At 40.4% G+C, this 24525-nt stretch overlaps 1 protein-coding gene across 2 annotated transcripts in view; it reads right to left on the bottom strand.

Moving 5' to 3' along the window:
* The window catches only part of PDE7B (phosphodiesterase 7B), a 466602-nt gene that overhangs the window by 77122 nt on the left and 364955 nt on the right, over nt 1-24525 (bottom strand). For both annotated transcript variants that reach the window (XM_082249720.1, XM_082249719.1), the window contains one exon: nt 5831-5914. In XM_082249720.1, coding sequence (XP_082105846.1) covers nt 5831-5914 — 84 coding nt within the window. The remainder of the gene's footprint in view (nt 1-5830; nt 5915-24525) is intronic.

Raw genomic sequence — 24525 nt, 5'->3', positions numbered from 1 at the left:
ACAGCACAAAACCCTGCTGATAGTGCTCTTCCTACAAATTGTGGTATACTTGAAGAACAGCTACAAAACAGTGATTAGTCAATTTAAAGTGATTGTAAGGTCTGTTTTTTTTTGTTAATAATAACAAACATGTTATACTTACCTGCTCTGTGCAGTGGTTTGGCACAGAGCAGCTCAGAACCAACTCTTCTCGGGTCCCTCTTCGCTGCTCCTGGCCCCTCCCTCCTGTTGAGTGTCCACACAGCAAGCAAGCACACAGGTTGCTTTTGGGGCACCTAGCCGAGCTGCAGCTCACTGTGTCCATTCAGATTCAGCCCTGTCCCCTCTTTCTCCTCATTGGTTCACTGAATTTGATTGACAGCAACAGGAGCCAATGGCGCTGTGCTGCCATCTCAGCCAATGAGGAGGGAGAGTCTTGGACAGCCCGCTCAGGTAAGTATTAGGGGGGCAGCTGCACAGGAAAGGCTAGAATGTATTAAGATAAAGAAACCTTCTGACTTTACAACCACTTTAACCACTTAAGCCCCGGAAGATTTTACCCCCTTCCTGACCAGGGGTTTTTTGCGATTTTTTTTACTGCATGACTTTGACGGACAATTGCGTGGTCGTGGGACGCTGTACCTAAACGAATTTCATGTCCTTTTTTTCCCACAAACAGAGCTTTCTTTTGATCACCTGTGCGATTTTTTGATCATGCGCTATAAACAAAAAAAGAGCGTAATTTTTGCAAAAATAACAATATTTTTCACTTTTTTTTATATGAAATTCCCCCCCAAAAAAATGTAAAAATCAAAATTTTTTAACATTTTCGGCCAAATTGTTTTACGCTACATATGTTTGGTAAAAAAAATCGCAAAAAGCGTATTTTGATTGGTTTGCGCAAAAGTTATCGCGTTTACTAACAAAGGGAAAGATTTTTGTCATTTTTGGTGTTTTTTTTTTAACGAGTAATGGCGGCGAGCTGCGATTTTTTTTTTTTTGCAGTACTGCGACATTGCGGCGGACAGATCGGACGCTTGACTGACATTTTTGACACTTTTGGGGGTACCAGTGACATTACTGCAGTAATCAGTGCTATATATATGCACTGTTACTGCAAAAATGACACTGGCAGGGAAGGGGTTAACTGTATTGGACAGGGAGGGGTTAAGTGTGTCCTAGGGGCGCGATTCTAACTGTAGGGGGACAGGTCTCCTAGTGTAAAAACAAAGATCAACAGTTCTACATAGTAGAACCGTCTGATCTTCATTTTTACACAGGGGAGAATGACAGGCGGCTTGTTTACATAAGCCGCTCTGTTTTTTTCCCGCTGTACCGGCGATCGTAGTGTGACCGGCGGACATCGGGTCTGCCGGTCACACGCCCGCACTCCTCTGTGAACGAGCCGAGGCGGGCGCGCTTGCCCACTATTGGCTCTAAAAGGAGTGACAGGCGAGCGACGTAGACCTACGTCACTCTGCCTGGCCGGGGCTGACTGCCGCAGTAAATATACTGTGAGCAGTCGGCAACCGGTTAAAGCTCAGTTGAACTTCCAGCTTAAAATGGCGAAATACATTTTGGGAGCACCAAATAAAAGGTGCATAATGTCTTGTTTTATTTAAAAATCAGCCAAAGCCTGAGTAGAAGAGCCTTTGTTCAACCAGCAGCTGCAAATCGATCTATGGGGGGGAAAGCACTGATCTTTTTAAAGAGGTCCAACACACGCACTGCTGAGTCCGAGTCACTGCTTACTAATCAGTGGGGGGCATGAGCTTTCCTGAATGATGCTGGAACCCCTGCAGTGAGAATGCTTCTTTTCCCCAGAGAGCAAGGGTCCCGCTCTACAGCTATTCTGGCAGGGCAAAGGTTTTCCACTCACACTGTGGCTTACTTTAGAAATTAAATGAGCTGTAAGACATTGAAAAACTTTTTTTTTTGATTCACCTGTAATGTATTTAGCTGATTTGAACTGAGGGTTCAAGGATTTTGCACATTAGTGAACTGAGGTCTGAGGCTGAGGACAAAGTCTCTGGGAAAGTTCAATGCCCCTTTTTTTATTTAAAAAGGTAAACTAGGTAAAGTGCAATTTAATTCATTTTTTTTTTGGTCTTAACTTTTACTGTGAGAAAATTTACAATATATTGTCAAAAGTATTGGTATGCCTGCCTTTACACACACACATGAATTTTAATGGCATCCCAGTCTTAGTCTGTAAGGGTCAATATTGAGTTGGCTCACCCTTTGCCGCTATAGCAGCTTCAACTCTTTTGGGAAGGCTGTCCACAAGGTTTAGAAGTGTGTCAATGGGAATGTTTGACCATTCTTCTAGAAGCGCATTTTTGAGGTCAGGCACTAATGTTGGAAGAGAAGGCCTGGCTCGCAGTCTCCACTCTAAATAATCTCAAAGATGTTCTAGCGGGTTGAGGTCAGGACTCTGTGCAGGCCAGTCAAGTTCCTCCACCCCATACTCGCTCATCCATGTCTTTATGGACCTTGCTTTGTGCACTGGTGCGCAGTCAGGTTGGAACAGAAAAGGGCCATCCTCAAAATGTTCCCACAAAGTTGGGAGCATGAAATTGACCAAAATGTCTTGGAATGCTTATGCTTTAAGAGTTTCCTTCACTGGAACGAAGGGCCCAAACCCTGAATACCAGCCCCACACCCTAATCCCCCCCTCCACCAAATGATTTTGACCAGAGCATAAATCAAGGTCCATAAAGACATGGATGAAAGAGTTTGGGGTGAAGGAGTCCTGACCTCAACCTGATAGAACACCTTTGGGATAACACCTTAGGGATAAATTAGAGAAGAGAGTGCGAGCCAGGCATTCTTGTCCAACATCAGTGCCTGACCTCACAAATGTGCTTCTAGAAGAATGGTGAAACCATCCCTTAGATACACTCCTAAACCTTGTGGACAGCCTTTCCAGAAGAGTTGAAGCTGTTAATGCTGCAAAGAATGGACAAACTCAGTCATGAACCCTACAGACTAAGACTGGGATGCCATTAAAGTTAATGTGTGTGTAAACGCAGGTGTCCCAATACTTTTGACAATATAGTGTATCACAGGTTGCACTTGTTTTTTTTTTTTTAGACCGAGAACCAGTTAAAAGATCCAAGATTTTACTTTATACAATATTATTGTTTTAACAAATATAGTAACCCTGCATCCATACAGATGCCAAGACTCCATGAATTATCTCATCATAAATAAAATGAAGGACACCTGTCTTCTATAAGACCTAGAACAGGGTTAACCTTGGTGGATTTGAGTCATTAGAAGCTTTTCCAACTTGTTACCTTCTTCAAATGTGTAGTGGGGAAACTATGGGGACTGACATGACTACCTTCTTTTGAAAATGCTAGTTTCCTGAAGTTCTCTGACTACAAAACATGTTACACAAAAGTACTGATTTTTGTCAAGTCAGAACTCTTGGATTTGCAAACTTTTTCCAGGTCAGTTACTCAGAAATGACAAAAGCAAGACACATTTTCATAAGGACATCAGCAATAACAGCCCCCCCCCCCCCATACTTCCCTAGCTTGTATCTAATTAGAATCCAGGAATGCCTTGTCTCAATTTCATACAACACACTGCTAAGCTATTATTAAAAGTTATCATTAATGATATATCAGTTTTAACATAACAAATGTTATACTTTTACAAATTACGTAAACTATACCAAAAGCTGCCATAAGATTATAATTGCTATGTTTGTATGAAATATTTTGAACAAAAACAGGTTGTGTATGCAATAAACAGATAATGGCCCTAAGGCTAGCATGGAAAGACTTCTAAGCAGCTGAGTTCGTGTTGGTGTTTTTGCATGTATGACGGGTAGCTGGTCTACCGTGGAAAAAAAAGAAAATTCAAAAAAAAAAAGGGAAGAGTGTCTACTGTGTTTAATTCTTTCAGGAGACAATCACTGTCATCCTAAATAAAGACTTTCTGCGTCACTCTTTGGAAGATCTTGCCAATTAGCAAACATGCTTCTGCCTTTGAACACAATTACGATGATGTACAGTACAGCTATTTAAAATGTAAATGTCTGAAAATATGAAGCATACTGTATACTGGCTTTAAAATGTTAGCCTTGCTGACACTTGAACTGAAATGAAGATGGGGAAGGGGTTTGGGACTTTAAATGAGGTTACAACGGATCGTTGTATCTCCATCCCTGTATTCAGAATCAAAATAGAAGGGTTGGGACTTTGAATGAGGCATGAGAATGAATCTGATTGCAAAACATAGGAGCAAAGAGTATTATAAATATCAATTTATTAAAATACAACAGATGGTAACAATGTTGATTCATGTAAAAGCACATAATGACAAGCATAAGTAATACCAGTCTGACCAGGACATATCAGAAGTATACAATGTATCAAAAAATGAAATAAAGTCATATTATAGACAGACACATATAAAATGGTTACATGGAGATTGCATTCTGTAATTCTCTACGCGTTTCCTGTTTCTACACTCTTCAGGAGCAGAAGCAATCAATTTGTCTAGCAAGAAAAATAATGAATATGAATGTCAAAAAATGTGACAAGTGTCTTTAAATGTCATAGCCCAAGCGGGGCAATGGCACTCAGCTACTATATCGATTTCTATGATACTCATACTTTTCATTATATGAACATATTTACTTAATTATCATATATATTTGTAGGAACCATATTGGACTTCTAGCTGAGGTTGTGGCTTTCCCTCACTATGAGACGTTTCCTCTTTTACACCTCTGCCCTCTCACCCCACATGCGCATGGCATGCTCCCTCAGTTCCCGGGCTAGACGGTCTAAAAGTCCCTTTTGGCGACCATTTGTACCATCCTGTAGGTTTATTTACCCATCATGACAGACATTGCCCCGCTTGGGCTATGACATTTTTAGACACTCGTCACAATTTCTGACATTCATATTTATTATTTTTCTTGCTAGACAAATTGATTGCTTCTGCTCCTGAAGAGTGTAGAAACACGAAACGCGTAGAGCATAACAGGATGCAATTTCCATGTAACCATTTTATATGTGTCTGACTATAATATGACTTTATTTCATTTTTTTGATACATTGTATACTTCTGATATATCCTGGTCAGACTGGTATTAGTTATGCTTGTCATTATGTGCTTTTACATGAATCAACATTGTTACCATCTGTTGTATTTTAATAAATGTATATTTATAATACTCTTTACTCTTATGTTTTGCAATCAGATTCATTCTCTTAGGTTTCTCGTTCAATACTTTTATTGAGTTTTATAAAACAGCCATAAAGCAGATTCATTCTCATGCCTCATTCAAAGTCCCAACCCTTCTCTTTTGATCTTGAACTGAAATGAAGATACATAATAATTTCTAACTTTCAGAATTTTCAGCTGAAGCACATGCCCAATACTATGTTTCTGATTAGGTTATATTAATGAGGTCTTCAATAGGCAGCTAAGCACCACTTTATTGTGATTTATAAAGGTTATACTACACAATGGCGATCCTGGCACCTTGCCTATTGGGCAACACTCCATTGCTGGTTAAAACACTGCAAAATCTCACTCAATAAAGGGGTGAGGTCAGTATCACAGTGATGACTGAATCAGCAAGAGTGACGCAATAGATGGAAGTAAGTGGTGTGGCTGTTTGTCATTGACAGGATCTCTAATGTTACAAGGCTCTAATAAGTAAGTAAGTAAGTAAGGATAATTGCCAAGGCAACATAAAAACATAAAAAACATTTTAAAATGTGAAAAAACAAGCAGTGCATAAAATAAACGACATATTTTGATTGTAGATGTAAAGACAGAGCTTATTTTAACATATCAAAGTCTAAAAGTTATTCTGCATACGTACTGTTTAGTAGCCGGTAATCAATAAAAGGGTATGATCCACGGCGTTCAGACAGGACCCCCGTTGGACATCTCACTCGAGCATCTCCTAAAAGAGACAAACAGTTTAAGTTTTAGTAGACTATGCAGAATTTACACAACAAAACATGACATTCTTCACTGGCATGGGTTTAAATGTTGTCACTACAGACTTATAAGGACACGCATAATTAAGGATGGTATGTAATCAATCTCAGGGTCTACTGACCAGGTTCCAGGTCATTTCCCAGGCCAGTTACTACTGTTCCTAAAATAATGCTTAGAGATGTAAAAATACAGTTATGACTGAGAACACAACTTCTCAAGATATAAACACTAACTGTATTTAAAATTTTCTCATAGGGCTTGGACAAGCTGAGCCTTCAAATGTATAGAGCGTAAAGGTGGTTGATTCCATTCTGCCGGCCTATGTTGTTAGCAAGAAAACACATTTTATATAAGGATATGAATAAAGCTGTAGGAAAAACTGGTGATTACAACAAGGAATATAAGTGTTTTTCAAGAAATTGACTGCTAAATACTTGGATTGTTTCTCAGCATAACATACATACACGTAAGTGAAGCCATAATAGAATAAACCTAACTCCCCACGTATTACAATTTAGATAACAAGCAAATGGAATCCCTTTCAATATGCTACTGGATACAAGTTTAATTTTGTGGAGATTGTTTTGAGAAACCTACATCACTGCCCAGGGTCCCGTTTGGTGTTTTTTATGTTCTAGCTGTATATCTGTATTAGTTATTTGCTAACCAAGGGTTTGTGTGTACGTGAACTCTCATCTATGTCTGCTAAACAGAGATGTGCTTTCTTTGTATTGGTATGTTGGTGACCCAAGATCTGAGTCTGATTTTAGTAAGTATTAATAATATTTTAGTTGATATCTAGTTTTTTGAATCAACAGAGAAAAATGTAAGGCTGCATTCACATGTCAGCGTATGGATCGTGGGAAGAATCGCCGCGATTCCGCGCGCGATCCGGAGATCATTGCAAATCGCGGGGACGCCTGTGCGTTGCCCGTGATTTGCAATAGCACCCCAAACGCTGAGCGATGTTGCCGCGATTTCCACCTGCCGAATCACGGTAACATCGCGCAAAAAAAAATCGCGGGACGCATTACGCCCAAAAAAGTACAAGAGCTTCTTTGGAGCGTATTGCATCCCGCGATTTTATTTGGTGATGTTACCGCGATTCGGCAGGCGGAAATCGCGGCAACATCGCTCAGCGTTTGGGGTGCTATTGCAAATCACGGGCAACGTACAGGCGTCCCGCGATTTGCAATGATCTCCGGATCGTGGGCGGAATCGCGGCGATTCTGCCCGCGATCCATACGCTGACATGTGAATGCAGCCTAAATGTTTTTAATCTTCAAAACATACTCTAACAGGACCAGAGCTGGTCCTTAGCTAGAGCTACTCTTTATAATGGAAATAATAATACTCGAGTCACCACACACATCTGTCCATCTTTGGCTACTGGTCATGAAAAGAAGTTATGTTTCATGTAAGCATTAATGTATTATGAGATACATTCTTAGATTGTAAGCTCTAACGAGCAGGGTCCTCTGATTCCTACTGAATTAAAGTGTATTGTATTTGTACTGTCTACCCTCAAGTTGTAAAGTGATGTGTAAACTGTCGGCGCTATATAAATACTATATTATAATAATAATAATAATTCACAGCAAAAATGTTCATTTCCATTTTCCATGGCCTTGTACACTGTGCCTTCTAAACCTTTATTTAAAAAAAAAAAGGCATTTAAAACAAACCCTGCTTTGAGTCATTTACAAAATTGCCACAGCTTAGAAACATGATGGTAGAATAGGTGTTGGAATTTTGAAAAAAAGAGTGGCTGAAGAATAGCACAAACTCCAGTTCAACACATGCTGAATATGTAGTTCAACTTGTGTGTTTGCTTGTTGCCTTTTTTTTTAAATGGAACTAAACCATATCTGAGAACTACAAACTGTTAAATGCTATTTAATTCATTTTTATTATTCAAAGAAAACCCATCTATCCATATCTCAATGCTTTATTTTGTTGATAAATCACTTTGAAAAACGCTCTTCTAGCATTTCTAGCAGAAGCCATCTGGCGTAAAACCAGATGTAGCATTTACTTTCTGGATTTCCTCTGACCTTAGCTCAGGCATGCTGGCAGGAGGATGTGTTTAGCTGAGAAAGCCCTTCCTCCCATACCCCAGATGAAAGAAAACAAATGCTCATGAAGACTCAGAAGAATGAGACAAATTTGTGGCAATGTTGACTTGTAAGTCTGTTAACTTGCTGCACATTGTTACTGGTAAGTTGTACACTCAGGGCTGGCCCAAGGCATTGTGCTGCCTGGGTCCAAGAATGAAATGCTGTCCCCAACCCTGCAAAACAAATCATGCCCACCAAAAGGCCCCCACATCCATTACATGTAAAATCTTGAAAATGTTATATAAACTGTTACCTTCTTCATTAACTCAGCACCAGACCGATCCACCAAACGCCCCTGTCTGTCCTCCTGTCACCCCTGTCACTCCTGTGTCTGCCGCACACACTGCCCTAAAAGCTCCAGCCTGCCCTGCGTGAGATGGAGTGTGCTAATGTCTGACATCATTGTGCACACCACGATCACGTGAGGGACGTTCCCCGGAGGAGACGCTCCGCCTCCTCATACTCATCAGTTTGCACTACTGGCAGCAGTATGGGCTGGGGAAATGCCTCCTGTAATGCCCTGCAAACTGATGACACACAAAGCTGCTTGAAAACATCTTGGAAGTCAATTTGCTGCCCCTCTCAAAGTTCTGCCTGGGTCCAATGGACCCAGCGAGACCCATGGTAGGGCCAACCCTGTGTACATTTGCAGAGCACTTAAAACACAAGTTCTAGTTGACACTTTTCCAATTTGTAGCATATTTGCGTGACAAGTCTCTAGCAAGAGCAAAATTGCATTGTTGAGTCTACAGCAAGAGCTCTGCAAGTCTACTGCATGAAAATTCAGCCACAGTGACCCCTGTGGTGGGATGACTTATTGCACAACAGAACTGAAGCAGAACTTGCAGCAGGCTTGCAGAATGTTTGCAAAGAAAATTGATCTGGAGTCATGCAATGCGGACTTGCTGCTATTGTACAACAAACTTGTGAAAGCCTGGCAAGTCTAGGAATAGCTTAGAAAGTCATTTTCAAACTTGCAGCACAATTGCTTGCTATCTGGGCCGTGACGTCACATGCCAACCACAGTAAAATAATAAAATAAAGGTAATTTTTTTTTTTTAGGTAAAGATGTATTGAGAAATGTAATTCTATATGCTGTACTACAATGCTATTTTAAAGCAATTTGTTCACAAATATTTTAATGCTGATTGAGACAGTTTAGTTATGCTTTAGAAGGAGAAGTATGGCCAGAGCTCTTTTGGCCCCACTTCTCATGTGGGTTACAGGAGTGCACTTAGTTCTGTACTCCTGTGACCTATATTCAGGCAACAGTGGGCTAAAGTTCGCTGTCGGCTGACGTTACTCAGCTGGTCCAGGCTCTGGAGAGATCCCGACTTTAATGTCGTTTGGTTTGGTTTAGCCTTTCAGCACGCCGCAGTGAGACTGAGCCAACCACTCCTGCACCCTGTGCAGCCCGGTGCTCCAGTAAGCACTGGAGGGGCACAGCAAAGAGCCAGTGACTGACAGTCACTGGCTTTCTGCTCACTGAAGACCATGAACTGAGTGATCAGAAGTCTTTAAATGCTCAGATCTCAATTTTAGAGGCAGCGGAGGACAGATGCACCCACCTAGGTAAGTATAAATTTTTATTTTTTTAATTCCCATACTTCTATTTTAACAACTTACCACAAAGTGACGTACCCGTACGTCGGCTGATTTTGCGTGGTTATACCGGGATGATGCTCCCCCCCCTCCCGCGGCACCCCCGCCGGCTGGATGGAGTCCCGATGTAAGCCAGATGCGGCTTCGATCGGTCTCCGATGACGTAACCCGGAGGCGGCGTCCATGACGTAACATCCGGGTTACTCGGCTGCTAAAGGCGGCAGATTCAAAAAGCGAGTGTATTCAAAAATGCAGTTTTCTGTGTTTTGAATACATGGAAGTGTAGTGGAGGGGTCTAGGGTCTTTTAGACCCTCGATCCCTCCATAAAGAGTACCTGTCACTGCATATTGCTGTCACAAGGGATATTTACATTGCTTGTGACAGCAATAAAAGTGATCAGATTTTTTTTTTTTTTAAAAAACCTGTGTTAAAATAAAAATAAATTTATAGGAAAAAATGAATGAAATCACTGTTCAAACCCCACACGTGAGGTATCGCCGCAATTGCCAGAACGTGAGCAATAATTAAAAAAAAAGAGCTACACTTTAACTCTAAACTGGTAACCGTTAAAAATTTTTAAAGCGTCGCCTATGGAGATTTCTATCAACCGTAGTTTGTCGCCATTCCACGGGTGTGCGCAATTTTGAACCATAACATGTTGGGTATCTATTTACTCGGCGTGACATCATCTTTCACAATATACAAAAAAATGGGCTAACTTTACTGTTTAGTTTTTTTTTAAATGCAGTGAAATGTGATTTTTCTTAATTTTTCCAAAAAAATGGCGTTTGAAAGACCGCTGCGCAAATACCGCATGACAAGAAATATTGCAATGACCGCCATTTTATTCTCCAGAGTCTTTGCTAAAAAAATATATATAATGTTTGGGGGTTCTAAGTAATTTTCTAGCAAAAAATACTGATTTTACTTTGTAAACAAAAAGTGTCAAAAATAGGCCTAGGGCTTAAGTGGTTAAGAACCTGCTTATTTTATAAATTGTTTTCCCATGAAGAAGAGATTGTTGCTCTGTATGTGCTACATTATATTTTTATGTAGAAACAGGTGAGTGATTTAGCCATGCATGGCTAATGTAATAAAACTGAAGATAATACATTTTATTACCCATAAGGTATTATTGCTTGATTTTGGATGATAGTTCTGTAAGGCAAAGAAAATGCTAAGTGAAGCATCATTTTTTCAGCCAAGATTAGATATAGATGTAGCACTGCCCCCGTAAGAGCTTCTTAAAGTGGATTCCCCTGTGTTACCCTGGTCCACTAGGCTGACTGCCTGTGACCAACCTGACAGGAGGAAAGACAGCCATCACCCTCCTCCTGGGACCTGGCTTCCTGCCCAAAGACACCCTGCCTCATGTGCTCTCCGCTTTTATTTCCAATTCCATCATGCACCTCTCCAGGTGCCAACCCACTGGGATGGTTACAAAAGCTTGTGCATCATTGGCAGGGTTTCCTCTACTGTCCAACAGGTCCTATTGGATGCAGTGGGGACACTCCCTCAGACCAGATGAATACACACTGAGCACAGAGAGCAGGCCTAACTAAATTACAAGCTCCCCTGATAAGCAGATGAAGCAACAAATGCTTTTACCTAGCACCTGTCTAAGAGGGTGCTACATCGACTTACATATATTTTTTTTACAGTTACATCAGAAAAGTAATTTCTTTAACACAGATATAGCATACTGGCTGGAGGTACAGTGCATCTGGAAAGTATTCACAGCGCTTCACTTTTTCCACATTTTGTTATGTTACAGTCTTATTCTAAAATGGATTAAATGTATTATTTTCCTCAAAATTCTACAAACAATACCCCATAAAGACAATGTGAAAAAGGTTTGTTTGAAATCTTTGCAAATTAAAAATAAAAATGAAAAAATCACATGTACAAAAGTATTCACAGCCTTTGCCATGACATTCAAACTTAAACTCACGTGCAACCTGTTTCCACTGATCATCCTTGAAATGTTTCTACAACTTGATTGGAGTTGATTGGACATGATTTGGAAAGGCACACACCTGTCTATACAAGGTCCTACAGTTAGCATTGCATGTCCAAGCATAAACCAAACCATGACGTCCAAGTAACAGTCTGTAGACCACCGAGACAGGATTGTAACGAGGCACAGATCTGGGGAAGGGCACAGAAACATTTCTGCAGCATTGAAGGTACCAATGAGCTCAGTGGCCTCCATCAACCGTAAATGGATAGATGTTTAAAACCACCAGGACTCTTCCTAGAGCGGGCTGCCCTGCCAAACAGAGTGATCAGGGGAGAAGAGTCGAAGTCAGGAAGGTGACAAAGAACCCAATGGTCACTCTGACAGAGCTCCAGTGTTTCTCTGTGGAGAGAGGAGAACCTTCCAGAAGAACAACCATCTCTGCAGCACTCCACCAATTAGGTCTGTATGGTAAAGTGGCCAGACTGAAGCCACTCCTCAGTAAAAGGCACATGACAGCCTGCCTGGAGTTTGCCATAAATCACTTGAAGGACTCTCAGACCATGAAAAACAAAATTCTCTGGTCTGATGAAACAGATTGAATTCTTTGGCCTGAATGGCCAGCGTGATGTCTGGAGGAAACCAGGCACTGATCATTACCTGGGTAATATCATCCCTACAGTGAAGCATGGTGGTGGCAGCATGATGCTGAGGGATGGTTTTCAGTGGCAGGAACATGGAGACTAGTCAAGATCGAGGGAAAGATGAATGCAGCAATGTACAGAGACCTCCTTGATGAAAACCTGCTTCAGAACACTCTTAACCTCAGACTGGGGCGAAGGTTCATCTTCCGACAGGACAACGACCCTAAGCACACAGCCAAGATAACAAAGGAGTGGCTACGGGTCAACTCTGTGAATGTCCTTGAGTGGCCCAGCCAGACCCCAGACTTGAAGCTGATTGAAAATCTCTGGAGAGATCTGAAAATGACTGTGCACCGACATTCCCCATCCAACCTGATGGAATTTGAGAGGTCCTACAAAGAAGAATGGGAGAAACTGCCTGAAAATAAGTGTGCCAAGCTTGTGGCATCATACTCAAAAAGACTTGAGGCTGCAATTGGTGCATAAGAGCTTCAACAAAGTATTGAGCAAAGGCTGTGAATAATTATTATTATTATTATTATTATTATTATTATTATTATTATTATTATTCAGGATTTATATAGTGCAGCGCTTTACAATATATGCACATGTAATTTTTTTTGTTTTTTAATTTTTAATAAATTTGCAAAGATTTCAAACAAAATTTCTTTCACATTGTCATTATGGGGTATTGTTTGAAGAATTTTGAGGCAAATAATGAATTTAATCTATTTTGGAATAAGGCTGCAATATAACAAAAATGTGGAAAAAATGAAGCTCTGTGAATACTTTCCGAATGCACTTTATATTACTTTTCCGGACCAAGTTAAATGTTTTTGCTGGCTATACAGTATGTAAGAACAAATATCCCCTATTTTTTAGGGGCCTGCGCATTTGGCACTTTTGCTCCCTGCTGTAGTACAGACATCTAGTTTTTATTCTATTCATGAATACTTAAAAATAAGGTATACATTGCAAGCTGTTTAGCTGCAAGCTCCAATGGAAAACAATGAGGAAGAGTTAATCAAGCCATACATGGCTGGAATTTACTTGTAGGTCAGTTGACACATTCAATTTGATTAATTTGCTTTAAAATTAGTTTCATTAAAATTCTCTGCCATACCCTCATTAATTAGTTCCCATATCTTCAAGGGATATGGATATACCGTACTTGGTTATAAACTCTTGTTCTAACCCTTACTCATTTCATTTTATCCTAATTGAAAAAAAAAATGAGTTCTACTTAAAGTGTTCAATGATCATCTGTGTGTATGGGTGATATATCTGTAGAATTACAGTAGTTTGTTGAACCCATAGCTAACATATTTAAAAATATTAAAAACATTTTACTTCTAGCTGTTCTCGTTGTGCTAGCGGTACTTACATCTACAGAGATGACGCAGATGTAACATGGTAGTATTATGTGTTCCATTTTTACTAGGGAGAGAGGAAATACTGTACAGGTTCCACAAACACAGAACGGGAAACGACAAACCCGTATAGACAACAGACAGGATATGATGAACGTTATTAATTGGTTTCCCTTCAATTGCTCTTGTTAAGGGCAGGCTCTGTATCACAGTGTGATACAGAGCTGCATTGTATTAAATACAATTTTATAATTCTATTACAAAGTGCAAAACATTTTTTGATTTACAGCAGATGTGTTTACATTTTTCTGATTGCCGTTGTTCTCGGGTTGGCTCTCTTTTATGGCTCACAGTAAAAGTTAAAGTGATTCTAAACCTTTTTTTCAGGGTGGATTTAAATTAAATCAAGTCAATTTCAATCACGATTTAAATCATTAGTAAAAAGGCTTGATTTAAATCAACTCAATTTAAATCATAATTTTTAACCGCTTGCTGACCGCCGCAAGTACATTTACTGCGGCGGTCAGCCCCGGCCAGGCAAAGTGACGTATATATACGTCACTAGCCTGTCACCGGCTTGTGAGCCAATAGCGGGCGAGCGCGTGCCCGCTGAGGCGCGCGCCCCCCCCGGCTCGTTCCCTAACAAGTCAGTGCGTGTGACCGACGGACCCGATGTCCGCCGGTCACTCGCGATCGTTCGCCGGGAAGAGAGAAAGGCAGGCGGCTAACGTAAACAAGCCGCCTGTCATTCTCCCCTGTGTAAAAATGGAGATCAGACGGTTCTACTATGTAGGACCGTTGATCTCTGTTTTTACACTAGTCGCCATGTCCCATCACAGTTAGAAACACGCCCCTAGGACACACTTAACCCCTTCCTCTCCAATACAGTTAACCCCTTCCCTGCCAGTGTCATTTTTACAGTAACAGTGCATATGTATAGCACTGATTACTGCAGTAATGTCACTGGTAACCCCAAAAGTGTCAAAAATGTCAGTCAAGGGTCCGATCTGTCTGCCGCAATGTCGCAGTCCCACAAAAAAAATCGCAGATCGCCGCCATTATACGTTAAAGAAAAAAACACCAAAAATGCCAAAAATCTTTCCCTTTGTTAGTAAACGCGATAACTTTTGCGCAAACCAATCAAAATACGCTTTTTGTGATTTTTTTTTTTTTTACCAAACATATGTAGCATAAAACAAATTGGCCGAAAATGTTAAAAAATTTTGATTTTTACATATTTTTTTGGGGAATTTCATATAAAAAAATGTGAAAAATATTGTTATTTTTGCAAAATTGGCGCTCTTTTTTTGTTTATAGCGCATGATCAAAAAATCGCACAGGTGATCAAATACCACCAAAAGAAAGCTCTGTTTGTGGGAAAAAAAGGACGTCAAATTCGTTTAGGTACAGCGTCAAACGACCGCGCAATTGTCCGTTAAAGTCACACAGTAAAAAATCGCAAAAAACCCCCTGGTCAGGAATGGGGTAAAATCTTCCGGGGCTTAAGTGGTTAAAGAGCAACTGTCATCTTTGTCCCGCAGTGGCTCACCTCTGACCCGCTGTTGACTCACCGACAGTCCCATTCACTTTAATGCGATGGCTGGCTGGTGATGCAGCAGTGACACAACAAGGTGAGGGACATGGCGGCAGAAGGTGAGTGGATGCCCGCTAACAGGCGCTGCCATGATGGATCTGAAATCACAGGTGCTCTTTAAATGTAAGGACTTATTCTTGCTGATAGTTTTAATATTTGCAAACAAAATGAAGGTTTCCTATTTAGAATAATAAGCTGTGAGGTTAGTAAAACAGCGATATCAGAACCGTTTCCATCATACAGTTTGTAGTGTACATACATTTAAAAAACAATGAGATAAAGGAATATTCCTGAACTTTTGCTTTATCCCATGGTTACTGTGAAATTGTGTGAATGCATCAATGCAGTGCATGTTATATTAGCTTGCAGAGCTCGGATTCATTGAATGAGTTTACCAAAAATGTAAATATTGCAAAATATACAGCCTCATGCTACATAACTACACTTACCCCCCTGCACTTCTCCTACAACACTGATCACTTCTGCACCTCTTGCACTCCTCCTTCACCACTGACTTAATTTGCACCCTCCACCCTTGATCACTTCTGCTCCCCCTGGATCCCCTACACAGCTCACCTTTCAGCAGTTAGCTAGAATACCGGACAGGCACGGCTCTCCATGCCACTGAACTGCCTGGACACCGTGGCTTTGCTTATTGTTTCATTACAGCATTCGGTGGAGACATAAATAACTGGAAGGCAGGAGGCAGCAAAGAAATGTAAATAACCAGAGGGCAGATGGGTGGCAGCAGAGAAAGAGAAATAACAGGAGGCAGGGTGGCAGTAGCAACTCATGCCTAACATGCCAGCAACCTGGGTTATGAACCATGGTTTAAGTATCAATGGTATGAACAATAACAAGGCATCATTTTTGTAAAGTTGACAGTTTTCACTATTAAGGTCTGTCAATGCCTAAAAGATACTTAAATCAAGAGGGAGTGATTGCTCCCACACAAACGAATGTCATAAAAATGACATTTGTTCTAGTGCTGCTGGTTTTGATAACTTCTCTTTTCTATTTTTAGTTTTTTTGTCATATATGGAAGTTTTATTGTTAACACTAAAAGGATGGACTTTAATGGATAACAGCAAAGAGTTACATAATAGTTTTATAGAATATTTCAGGCTTGGGTGAATTTTACTGTATTCCGCCACAAGACGAGGTACAAGAAACCACGGTGAAATACAGTAAATATATGTTATTTCATAGCAACTAGAAAGAACATTTCCAAGACCAATTTGCTCCCTACTGACCCTGTTATGTTGCAGTATTGGAAAGGTTCCAGCAATGCCACATTTGGTATAACACTTTTTTAAAGCTTTGGTAGATAGAGAACATAGAGAAAAGTGATTTAAAGCAGACCTAAATAGCAAGGTATGATTATTGCCTTTTATTTAGTACTCTTTCTCTCTCCTTTGCTGAAACCCCTGCAACTCTGCAACTCAGCTGGCGGGGGGGATATTGGGGTTTGATAATATAGTCACCTTTCCCTTAGCTTTTGCCCATGGTGCCTAGGTGAAACAACGTCATCCTTTTTTAGCGCAATCCGGAGGAATACTGGGTAGCCCACATCTCGTGAGAAGATTCTGCACTGTGCTGCAGCATCTTCTTTTAATATTTTAAGTACTCAGTGTTCCCCAGGATCCTTTTGGCAAGATTATAAAATCATCCCCTGCATTAACTAAGCTGCAGAAAAGGTGAGTATATATCAACCTTTTTTTTTTTGGTTTCAATAAGGGGTGGGGGAAAACTAAAAAAGAGGTCCTTGCTTTTTTCTGCTTTAAATGAAGACAACTTCATAGAATGAGCTGAAAGACTGACTCCTTCAAAGTACATAAGAATCCCAATATGTATATGTATACATTGGACCAGATTTACTAAAGCAGAAATTTCCTTTAACAACCCATCTGCCCTAAGCAGTGCAATAAAAATACCCCATAGTGACGCCCTTAAAAAATCAATAATTTGCCTGTTGACCGTAGTGAATGATCTTTGTTGCCAAATGGAACATTGGAATCCATCATAAATGGGGTAATATTAGTTAGCCCTGCTCCTACCATTAGAGAATAAGAATAGAGGCCAATGTGTAAGCAATCTGACTGGCAAATGCGGTGAATGTTTAGAATAAATCCTCATCAAAAAAGAAAAAACAGTGAATCACTAGTGAATCAATCATTTAACACTGTATAAATATTTCCCATATAGTGCAAATCATATGTTCAAACATAAAATAAATTAGGTATTTTTTTAAAAAAAAATAAAACTAATAAAAAGGTACTGTTAGTGTAGCGGTATTGGCAGTGCAAAGTTTTCTCGAACTATTTATTTCTGCTGTACAAGATTTGTTAGCTGTTAGCAGACCACCCACAGTAGGAGGCAAAGCATGGAAATACCAAGGTAATAATTCTGCTCAACTAATGCAATTGTGCATGGTAATATTAATCAATAAGAAATAATGGCACATAAAACCACCAGTTCAGTTATACAGCCATGTCAGTAAACTCAAAACATAGCTTAATGTTGCATGGCTCTTTAATTTAGCACACTAACACTATTGTAAATTCTATTTACCTAATACGTAGGTAGTTATTTGTAACACCTTAAACAAATGTAAACCTTTCACACTGTGGCATTTCACATGAAATGTGGGTGGTATTGCTAACTGGTCTAGTTCCCAAATGTTCTCCTGTTCTGTTTAATACATAGAAAATCTTTAATGCGACAAATACCTTCATAACATTTCAAAATCTGTGTTTGCAGCCCATCATTAATCATTCTAGATATGGTAAAATTAATTTTTATTTTCCCAATCATGCCCAGTGGTGCCTATAATCAGTCATTTGGTCAATCATCAAGAAATTGTCAAGAACTAGGCAAGATACAAGGGCATTTAGATCAGTTGTTTTCCTTTTTCGAATTCAAAGCAAAGTTTCAGTGTTATTGATAGCAACCAATCACATTACAGTGACGATCAGATTAGAATATTTGATTGGAATACAGTATATGAATCTTTCCTTGTAATTTTTTGATGGAAGAGTACCCTGGCCTTCATGTCCTAGACATAGACGTGATTGGAAAATCACATGATATTCAATTGTATTGACGTCCTTTTCTTTTTCCCACTTCTTCTCCTTTTGGAGAGGGGCTTATTTTTTCCCCCTGACTTTACAAGGGGAGAGGTTTTTTTATTTCCCCTTTATTCCTGCATTTATTAGCGTGTTTTTGCCCTAACCAAGCAGTGAGCAGCAGTGGGTGGCAGTGCAAAGTTAGTACCGTCCCTGCACAGGATAGTACCATTCATTTGAGGGTACCTAAGAGTTATAGCCTTGTTGCTAGGGAACCTCGAAATGCCGGTACACATGATTATGAATGTTTCTTTAATATTTTTGTTCTCCGTTTTCTAGGTCTCTTTTTGCCAAATGGAGCATATATAGCACCCCTCTTGTATACTAGCATTGTGATTGTATACTTGAAGTTGTTGGTATGAATGCAACTTCTGATCATACAATATTGGCATTGTCTCTTATGTACCTCTCCTCAATTGTTTTTTGAAAACTAAAATAAAGATTATATATATATAAAGAAAAAAATAATACCTGATTAGTGGCTTTGAACAGTGCTTACTTCTATTATTTCCCTTCCCTTTCTCCTGTGAAGTTGGAGTTCTATTTTATTATTTTACATTTATGCACATGAGAGGCGCATTTTTTTGTCATCCTGGTTTTCATCTTGTACAGTTGTCTGCCTTGCTAGCCGATCATTTGGTTCCTAGCATTCTAATTTTCTAAATGGCCTGGACTTTGAACCCGCCGTAATTCAGCACAGTGTTCCCTGGTTCTTAAAACTCCCCTCAATTGTTCTTCAAATTGGGGATTGCATGGCACAGAATAATGCAGTACAAGACTGCAGGCCCACCCGAGACACTGTGCAAAGCTATGTAAATCTAGTTCAAATGGAATGCACAAAAATCAGACTAAAAATAAAGTGTTCTTGTTGTCTTTTAGATAGTACTCGCAATTAAATATATTTATTACTTATATGGAGTTGCTCTTTAGGAAGCATGTGATACATACTGACCTGGACTGAATGAAGAAGTCCTTGGACAATAATGTCAGATATTGTGAGTTTTACCGTGTTAGCTATAAATATACACATATACTGTATAAAGAAGATACTAATTTTACAATGTACCATATGTCTTTAGTGATTCCGGAAATGTAAGCGAAAAAAACAATCCTACAGAATTCATAAATTTTACAAGTATGCACTATATCATTCAGATTATAAAAGGCTATTGTCAATAAAGATAAAGAGCAAAGATTCCTCTTAGCTACAGTCATGTTAATTGGTGTTGTATTTTTAGGTTGTCAGCTTTTTTCTACTCTGCAGGTCATCCATACCTCTTCAGGAACAACACTGTCACAAAACTTCGGTTTTGGAAGTCTGAACTGTCCATTACCACACTACATTTTTTCAAAAGGGAGAATTCTTTTAACCACACTCTAAAGCAAACCTGTGGAGTTAAAAAATGTCCCCCTGAAGGGTAGGCATCTTTGGATGTCTTCTTTCTGTCTACAATTGTCAAATGACAATTGTAGGTTGGGCCAGGACAAGGGGTTGGCAGGAGGGGGGCTGCCCTGGGCATTGTGGTATCATGTGAGGTGGGGGCACTTACTTGTGTGTGTAAACTTTAGCTTTAGCTATTGAGCTTGGTAAGCAATAGATTTTTACAACAACTGAGGTGAACTATAACAAGCAACTTAGCACTCCACCTGCTGATAGAAAATGTGAATATGCAAAGATTATAAAGAAAAAAAATATTTTTAAAAGGTATTTTCAATCTTGACCACATCAAATAAGGAAAACATGTACAAAAGGCACTACATGTCCCCTTTAAAATTATGTTATATCACAGCGTTGGTTAATATGTAGAATCTGTGTGGAATACGGTGCTGAGTAATCAGCAGTGAGACATCAGTCATTTTAACCCCTTCTGTTTAAATTGTTGACATCAACTCAAAAAGCTGCATGGAGTATAGGGCTTTCAACAGTGCTGTGTACCTGAGAATCACCCCTGACCACACCTTGAGTTTAGCACTACATATAAAAATAACAAGTTACTGGCAAAGCAGACTAAATGATTACAAGTTACTCTGTCTCAACACAACACATCCAAGAGCTATAATTTGAAATGCATATCCAATCTTTCGACCTAGAATGTTATTCACTCACGTTAACGTGGCCAAGCTTGTAGAAACCTGTCACCATTTTTTTTTTGTACCAATAATTTACATATTTAATGGTCTTCTACAATGCTGCATATCTAAAATATGTTATAAATAATTTTCAGAAAAAGCAATGCAGCTTTAGAAATGAACATCTAAAATGCACTTACAAATGGATGAATGTTAAAATATTATACAGAGAAAGATTTAAAGTCAGCCAGTGACTTCTCTAGCTGAATGTACTGGTGAAGTCAACCATCCTTAAAAGAGAAATTCACCCATATTCAAAGTGTAACATGTTACTGCTGCAGCTGCCCCCGGGACCCCGCCCCTTTCCTAAGTCCCAGCTGTGACAGCGAGCGGGGGATCTCTTCATCACACCTTCTGTCACAATTTAAAAAAGATGTTCTGTGAATGGGAGAACTACAAGTACCAATAGCCTCTGCTGATCATGGGTGCAATGCTTTACAGCCCCCCCCCCCCCCCCTTAAAAAAAAAAGTAATTTTTTTTTTTACCTACAAAAAGATGTGCATTTTTAACTTGTTTTTTAACCACTTCCATACCGAGTCATGTAAAATGACGTCGGCAAAGTGGTTGTCTAGATCCGGGCCGCCGTCATATGACGTCGGCCCGTTCTAGCTGCTACTGCGCGCCCCCGGCGGCGCGCAGCGGCGCGATCAGGGATGAGGCTCGTCCCTCGGACATAGCCCATCACTGATCAAGGTAAACAGCCAATAGAAATTGGCTGTTTACCACGTGATCGGCTGTGTCAATCACAGCCGATCACATGAGCGGCTCCAGCACGAGCCGCTCGTTCTCTCTGCAATGCGCGCCCCCGGGGGCGCGCAGAGCAGCGATCGGGGACGAGGCTCGTCCCTCGGACAGAGTCGATCCCCGATCTAGGTAAAGAGCCAATGAAATTGGCTCTTTACCACGTGACCGGCTGTGTCCAATCACAGCCGGTCACAAATGTCAACAGAGAACACGGTAACTAGCTGTCACCGTGTTCTCCTCCTCACACACTGATCCTGTGTGAGGAGGAGATTGTGGTAACAGCTGGTTACCAACTACAGTGCACCCTAAACACACTGATTGCCCCCCCCCCCAATAAAGAGCACCTGTCACTAGCCCATCAAAGTACCCGAGTACCTGTCATCAGGTACTCAGATGACAGGTACTCGGGTACTCTGATGGGCTGGTGACAGGTATTCGGGTACTCTGATGACAGGTACTCAGGTACTCTGATGACGGATACTCTGATGACAGGTACTCGGGTACTCTGATGACAGGTACTCGGGTACTCTGACGGGTACTCGGGTACTCTGATGACGGGTACTCGGGTACTCTGACGGGTACTCGGGTACTCTGATGACGGGTACTCTGATGACGGGTACTCGGGTACTCTGATGACAGGTACTCGGGTACTCTGATGACAGGTACTCGGGTACTCTGATGACAGGTACTCGGGTACTCTGATGACGGGTACTCGGGTACTCTGATGACAGGTACTCGGGTACTCTGATGACGGGTACTCGGGTACTCTGATGACAGGTACTCGGGTACTCTGATGACAGGTACTCAGGTACTTTGAGTACCTGTCAACGGAGTACCCGTCATCAGAGTACCTGAGTACCTGTCACCTACCCATCAGAGTACCCGAGTACCTTCCACCTGCTCATCAGAGTACCTGACGCCTGAAGTACCCAAGTACTTGCTGCCTGCTCATCAGTACCCATCACTACTCATCAGTACTCATCAGTACCTATCACGTATCAGTACTGATCATCAGTACCCATCAGTACAGTATCACCTATCACCTATCAGTCAGTGAGTACTACTCATCAGTACCTATCACCTGCCTGTCACCTGCCCATCAGAGTACCCGAGTACCTGTCACCTGCCTATCGGAGTACCCGAGTACCTGCCACCTGCTCATCAGTACCAGAGTACCTGTCACCTGCCCAACAAAGTACCCGAGTACCTGTCACCCTTCATACAGCCACCATGTCCAAGTCCAAAAAGGTTTATATACGTCGTCCGTTTAAACCTAAATACCGGTGTTATGGCAGCAGATAGCTGCCATAACCCTGGTATTTTTTTAAACGGTGGACGGTTGGCTTTCCGATAAGGGTGGTCCCAGCGGTGGATTCGCCGTGGGATCACCCTTCCGGGATGGCGGAAGAGGCGCCCCCCCCCCTCCCGACGCGTTCCGGTCCTTTTCCCCGCTTACCGGACCCGCCGGCAGAGGGGAAAACGATCCGGTCCCGAATCCTCACAGACAGGATGTCGAGTAAGGGCAAGCTTGCCCTCACTTGACTCTATGGTCTTGGAGGACCGGAGCTACGGAAAATGTTGTTGCCTAGCAACCGGTTTAAAGGTCCTTTTTTTTTTTTTTTTTTTTCATTTTATATTATAATTATTATTTTTTTTTTTTTTTTCTATCTTTTAGTGTACTTGTGAGATCTGAGGACTTTTTGACCCCAGATCTCACAAAAAAGAGGTCCTGTCGTGCCTATTTCTATTACGAGGAATATTTACATTTCTTTTAATAGAAATAAAAATGATCAGTTTTTTTTTTTTTTTTAAACGGTGTAAAAATAAAAAATAATAAATAAAATAAATAGTAAAAAAAAAAAAAAAAAAAAAATTAAAGCGCCCTGTCCCCGTTAGCTCGCGCGCAGAAGCGAACGCATACAGAAACCCCGCCCACATATGTAAACGGTGTTCAAACCACACATGTGAGGTATCGCCGCGATCGTTAGAGCAAGGGGTATAATTTGAGCCCTAGACCTCCTCTGTAACTCAAAGATGGCAACCTGTAGAAATTTTTAAATTGTCGCCTATGGGGATTTTTAAGTACCAAAGTTTGTCACCATTCCGTGAGCGTGCGCAATTTTGAAACATGACATGTTGGGTATCTATTTACTCGGCTTAACATTATCTTTCACATTATGGAAAAAAATTGGGCTAACTTTACTGGTTTCTTATTTTTTAATTAAAAAAAGTGAATTTTTTCCAAAAAAATTGCGTTTGGAAGACCGCTACGCAAATACGGTGTGATAAAAAATATTGCAATAATCTCCATTTTATTCTCTAGGGTCTCTGCTAAAAAAAAATATATAATGTTTGGGGGTTCTAAGCAGTTTTCTAGCAAAACAACTGATTTTAGCTTGTAAACACCAAATGTCAAAAATAGGCCTAGGCAAGTGGCTAGGATGCATGATGATGCTCCTTGGATGTTCGGCCCCTCTATATGGCTAGGCTGTGAAAAAGTCTCACACATGTGGTATTGCCATACTCAGGAGGAGTGTCAGAATGTATTTTGGGGTGTCATTTTTGCTGTGTACATGCTATGTGTTAGGAATATCCTATAAATTGACAACTTTGTGTAAAAAAAAAAAGTTTTCATTTTTTTCCCACATTTTCCAAAAACCTGTGGAAAAAAATGATATGTTCAAACGACCCATTATGCCTCATAGAATATACGTTGGAGTGTTTGCTTTCCAAAATGGGGTCATTTTGTGGACTTTTCCATTGTATTGGTGCTCTAGGGCCTTGAAAAGTGTGATAGGTAGTAAGAAAGTTTTATGTGTATTTATGCTCCTAGAACGCCTGAATGTGCTTCTTGGACGTGGAGTCTCTTTTTGTGGCCAGGCTGTGTAAAAGTCTCACACATGTGGTATCGCCATACTCGGAAGGAGTAGCAGAATGTATTTTTGGGTGTAATTTTTGCTGTGTACATGCTATGTGTTAGAAATAGCTTATAAATTGACAACTTTGTGGGAAAAAAAAGAAAAAAAAAATTTTTCTTCATTTTCCCAAGAATTGTGGGAAAAAATTACAACTTCAAAAAACTCACCATGCCTCTTACTAAATACCTTGGACTGTCTACTTTACAAAAAGGGGTCATTTGGTCGGTATTTGTACTGTCCTGACATTTCAGGGCCTCAAGAAAGGAGATAGGCAGTCAGTACATCTGGTGTGATCAATTTTCAGTAATTGGTACCATAGCTTCTAGACTCAATAACTTTCACACAGACTAAATAATATACACTAATTTGG

This window comes from Pelophylax lessonae (assembly GCF_965119305.1).
Source record: "Pelophylax lessonae genome assembly, chromosome: 3".
Classification (NCBI taxonomy): Eukaryota; Metazoa; Chordata; class Amphibia; order Anura; family Ranidae; genus Pelophylax; species Pelophylax lessonae.
The sequence above is the reverse complement of the archived record's forward strand: the minus strand, read 5'-3'. Positions and strand labels throughout refer to the sequence as shown.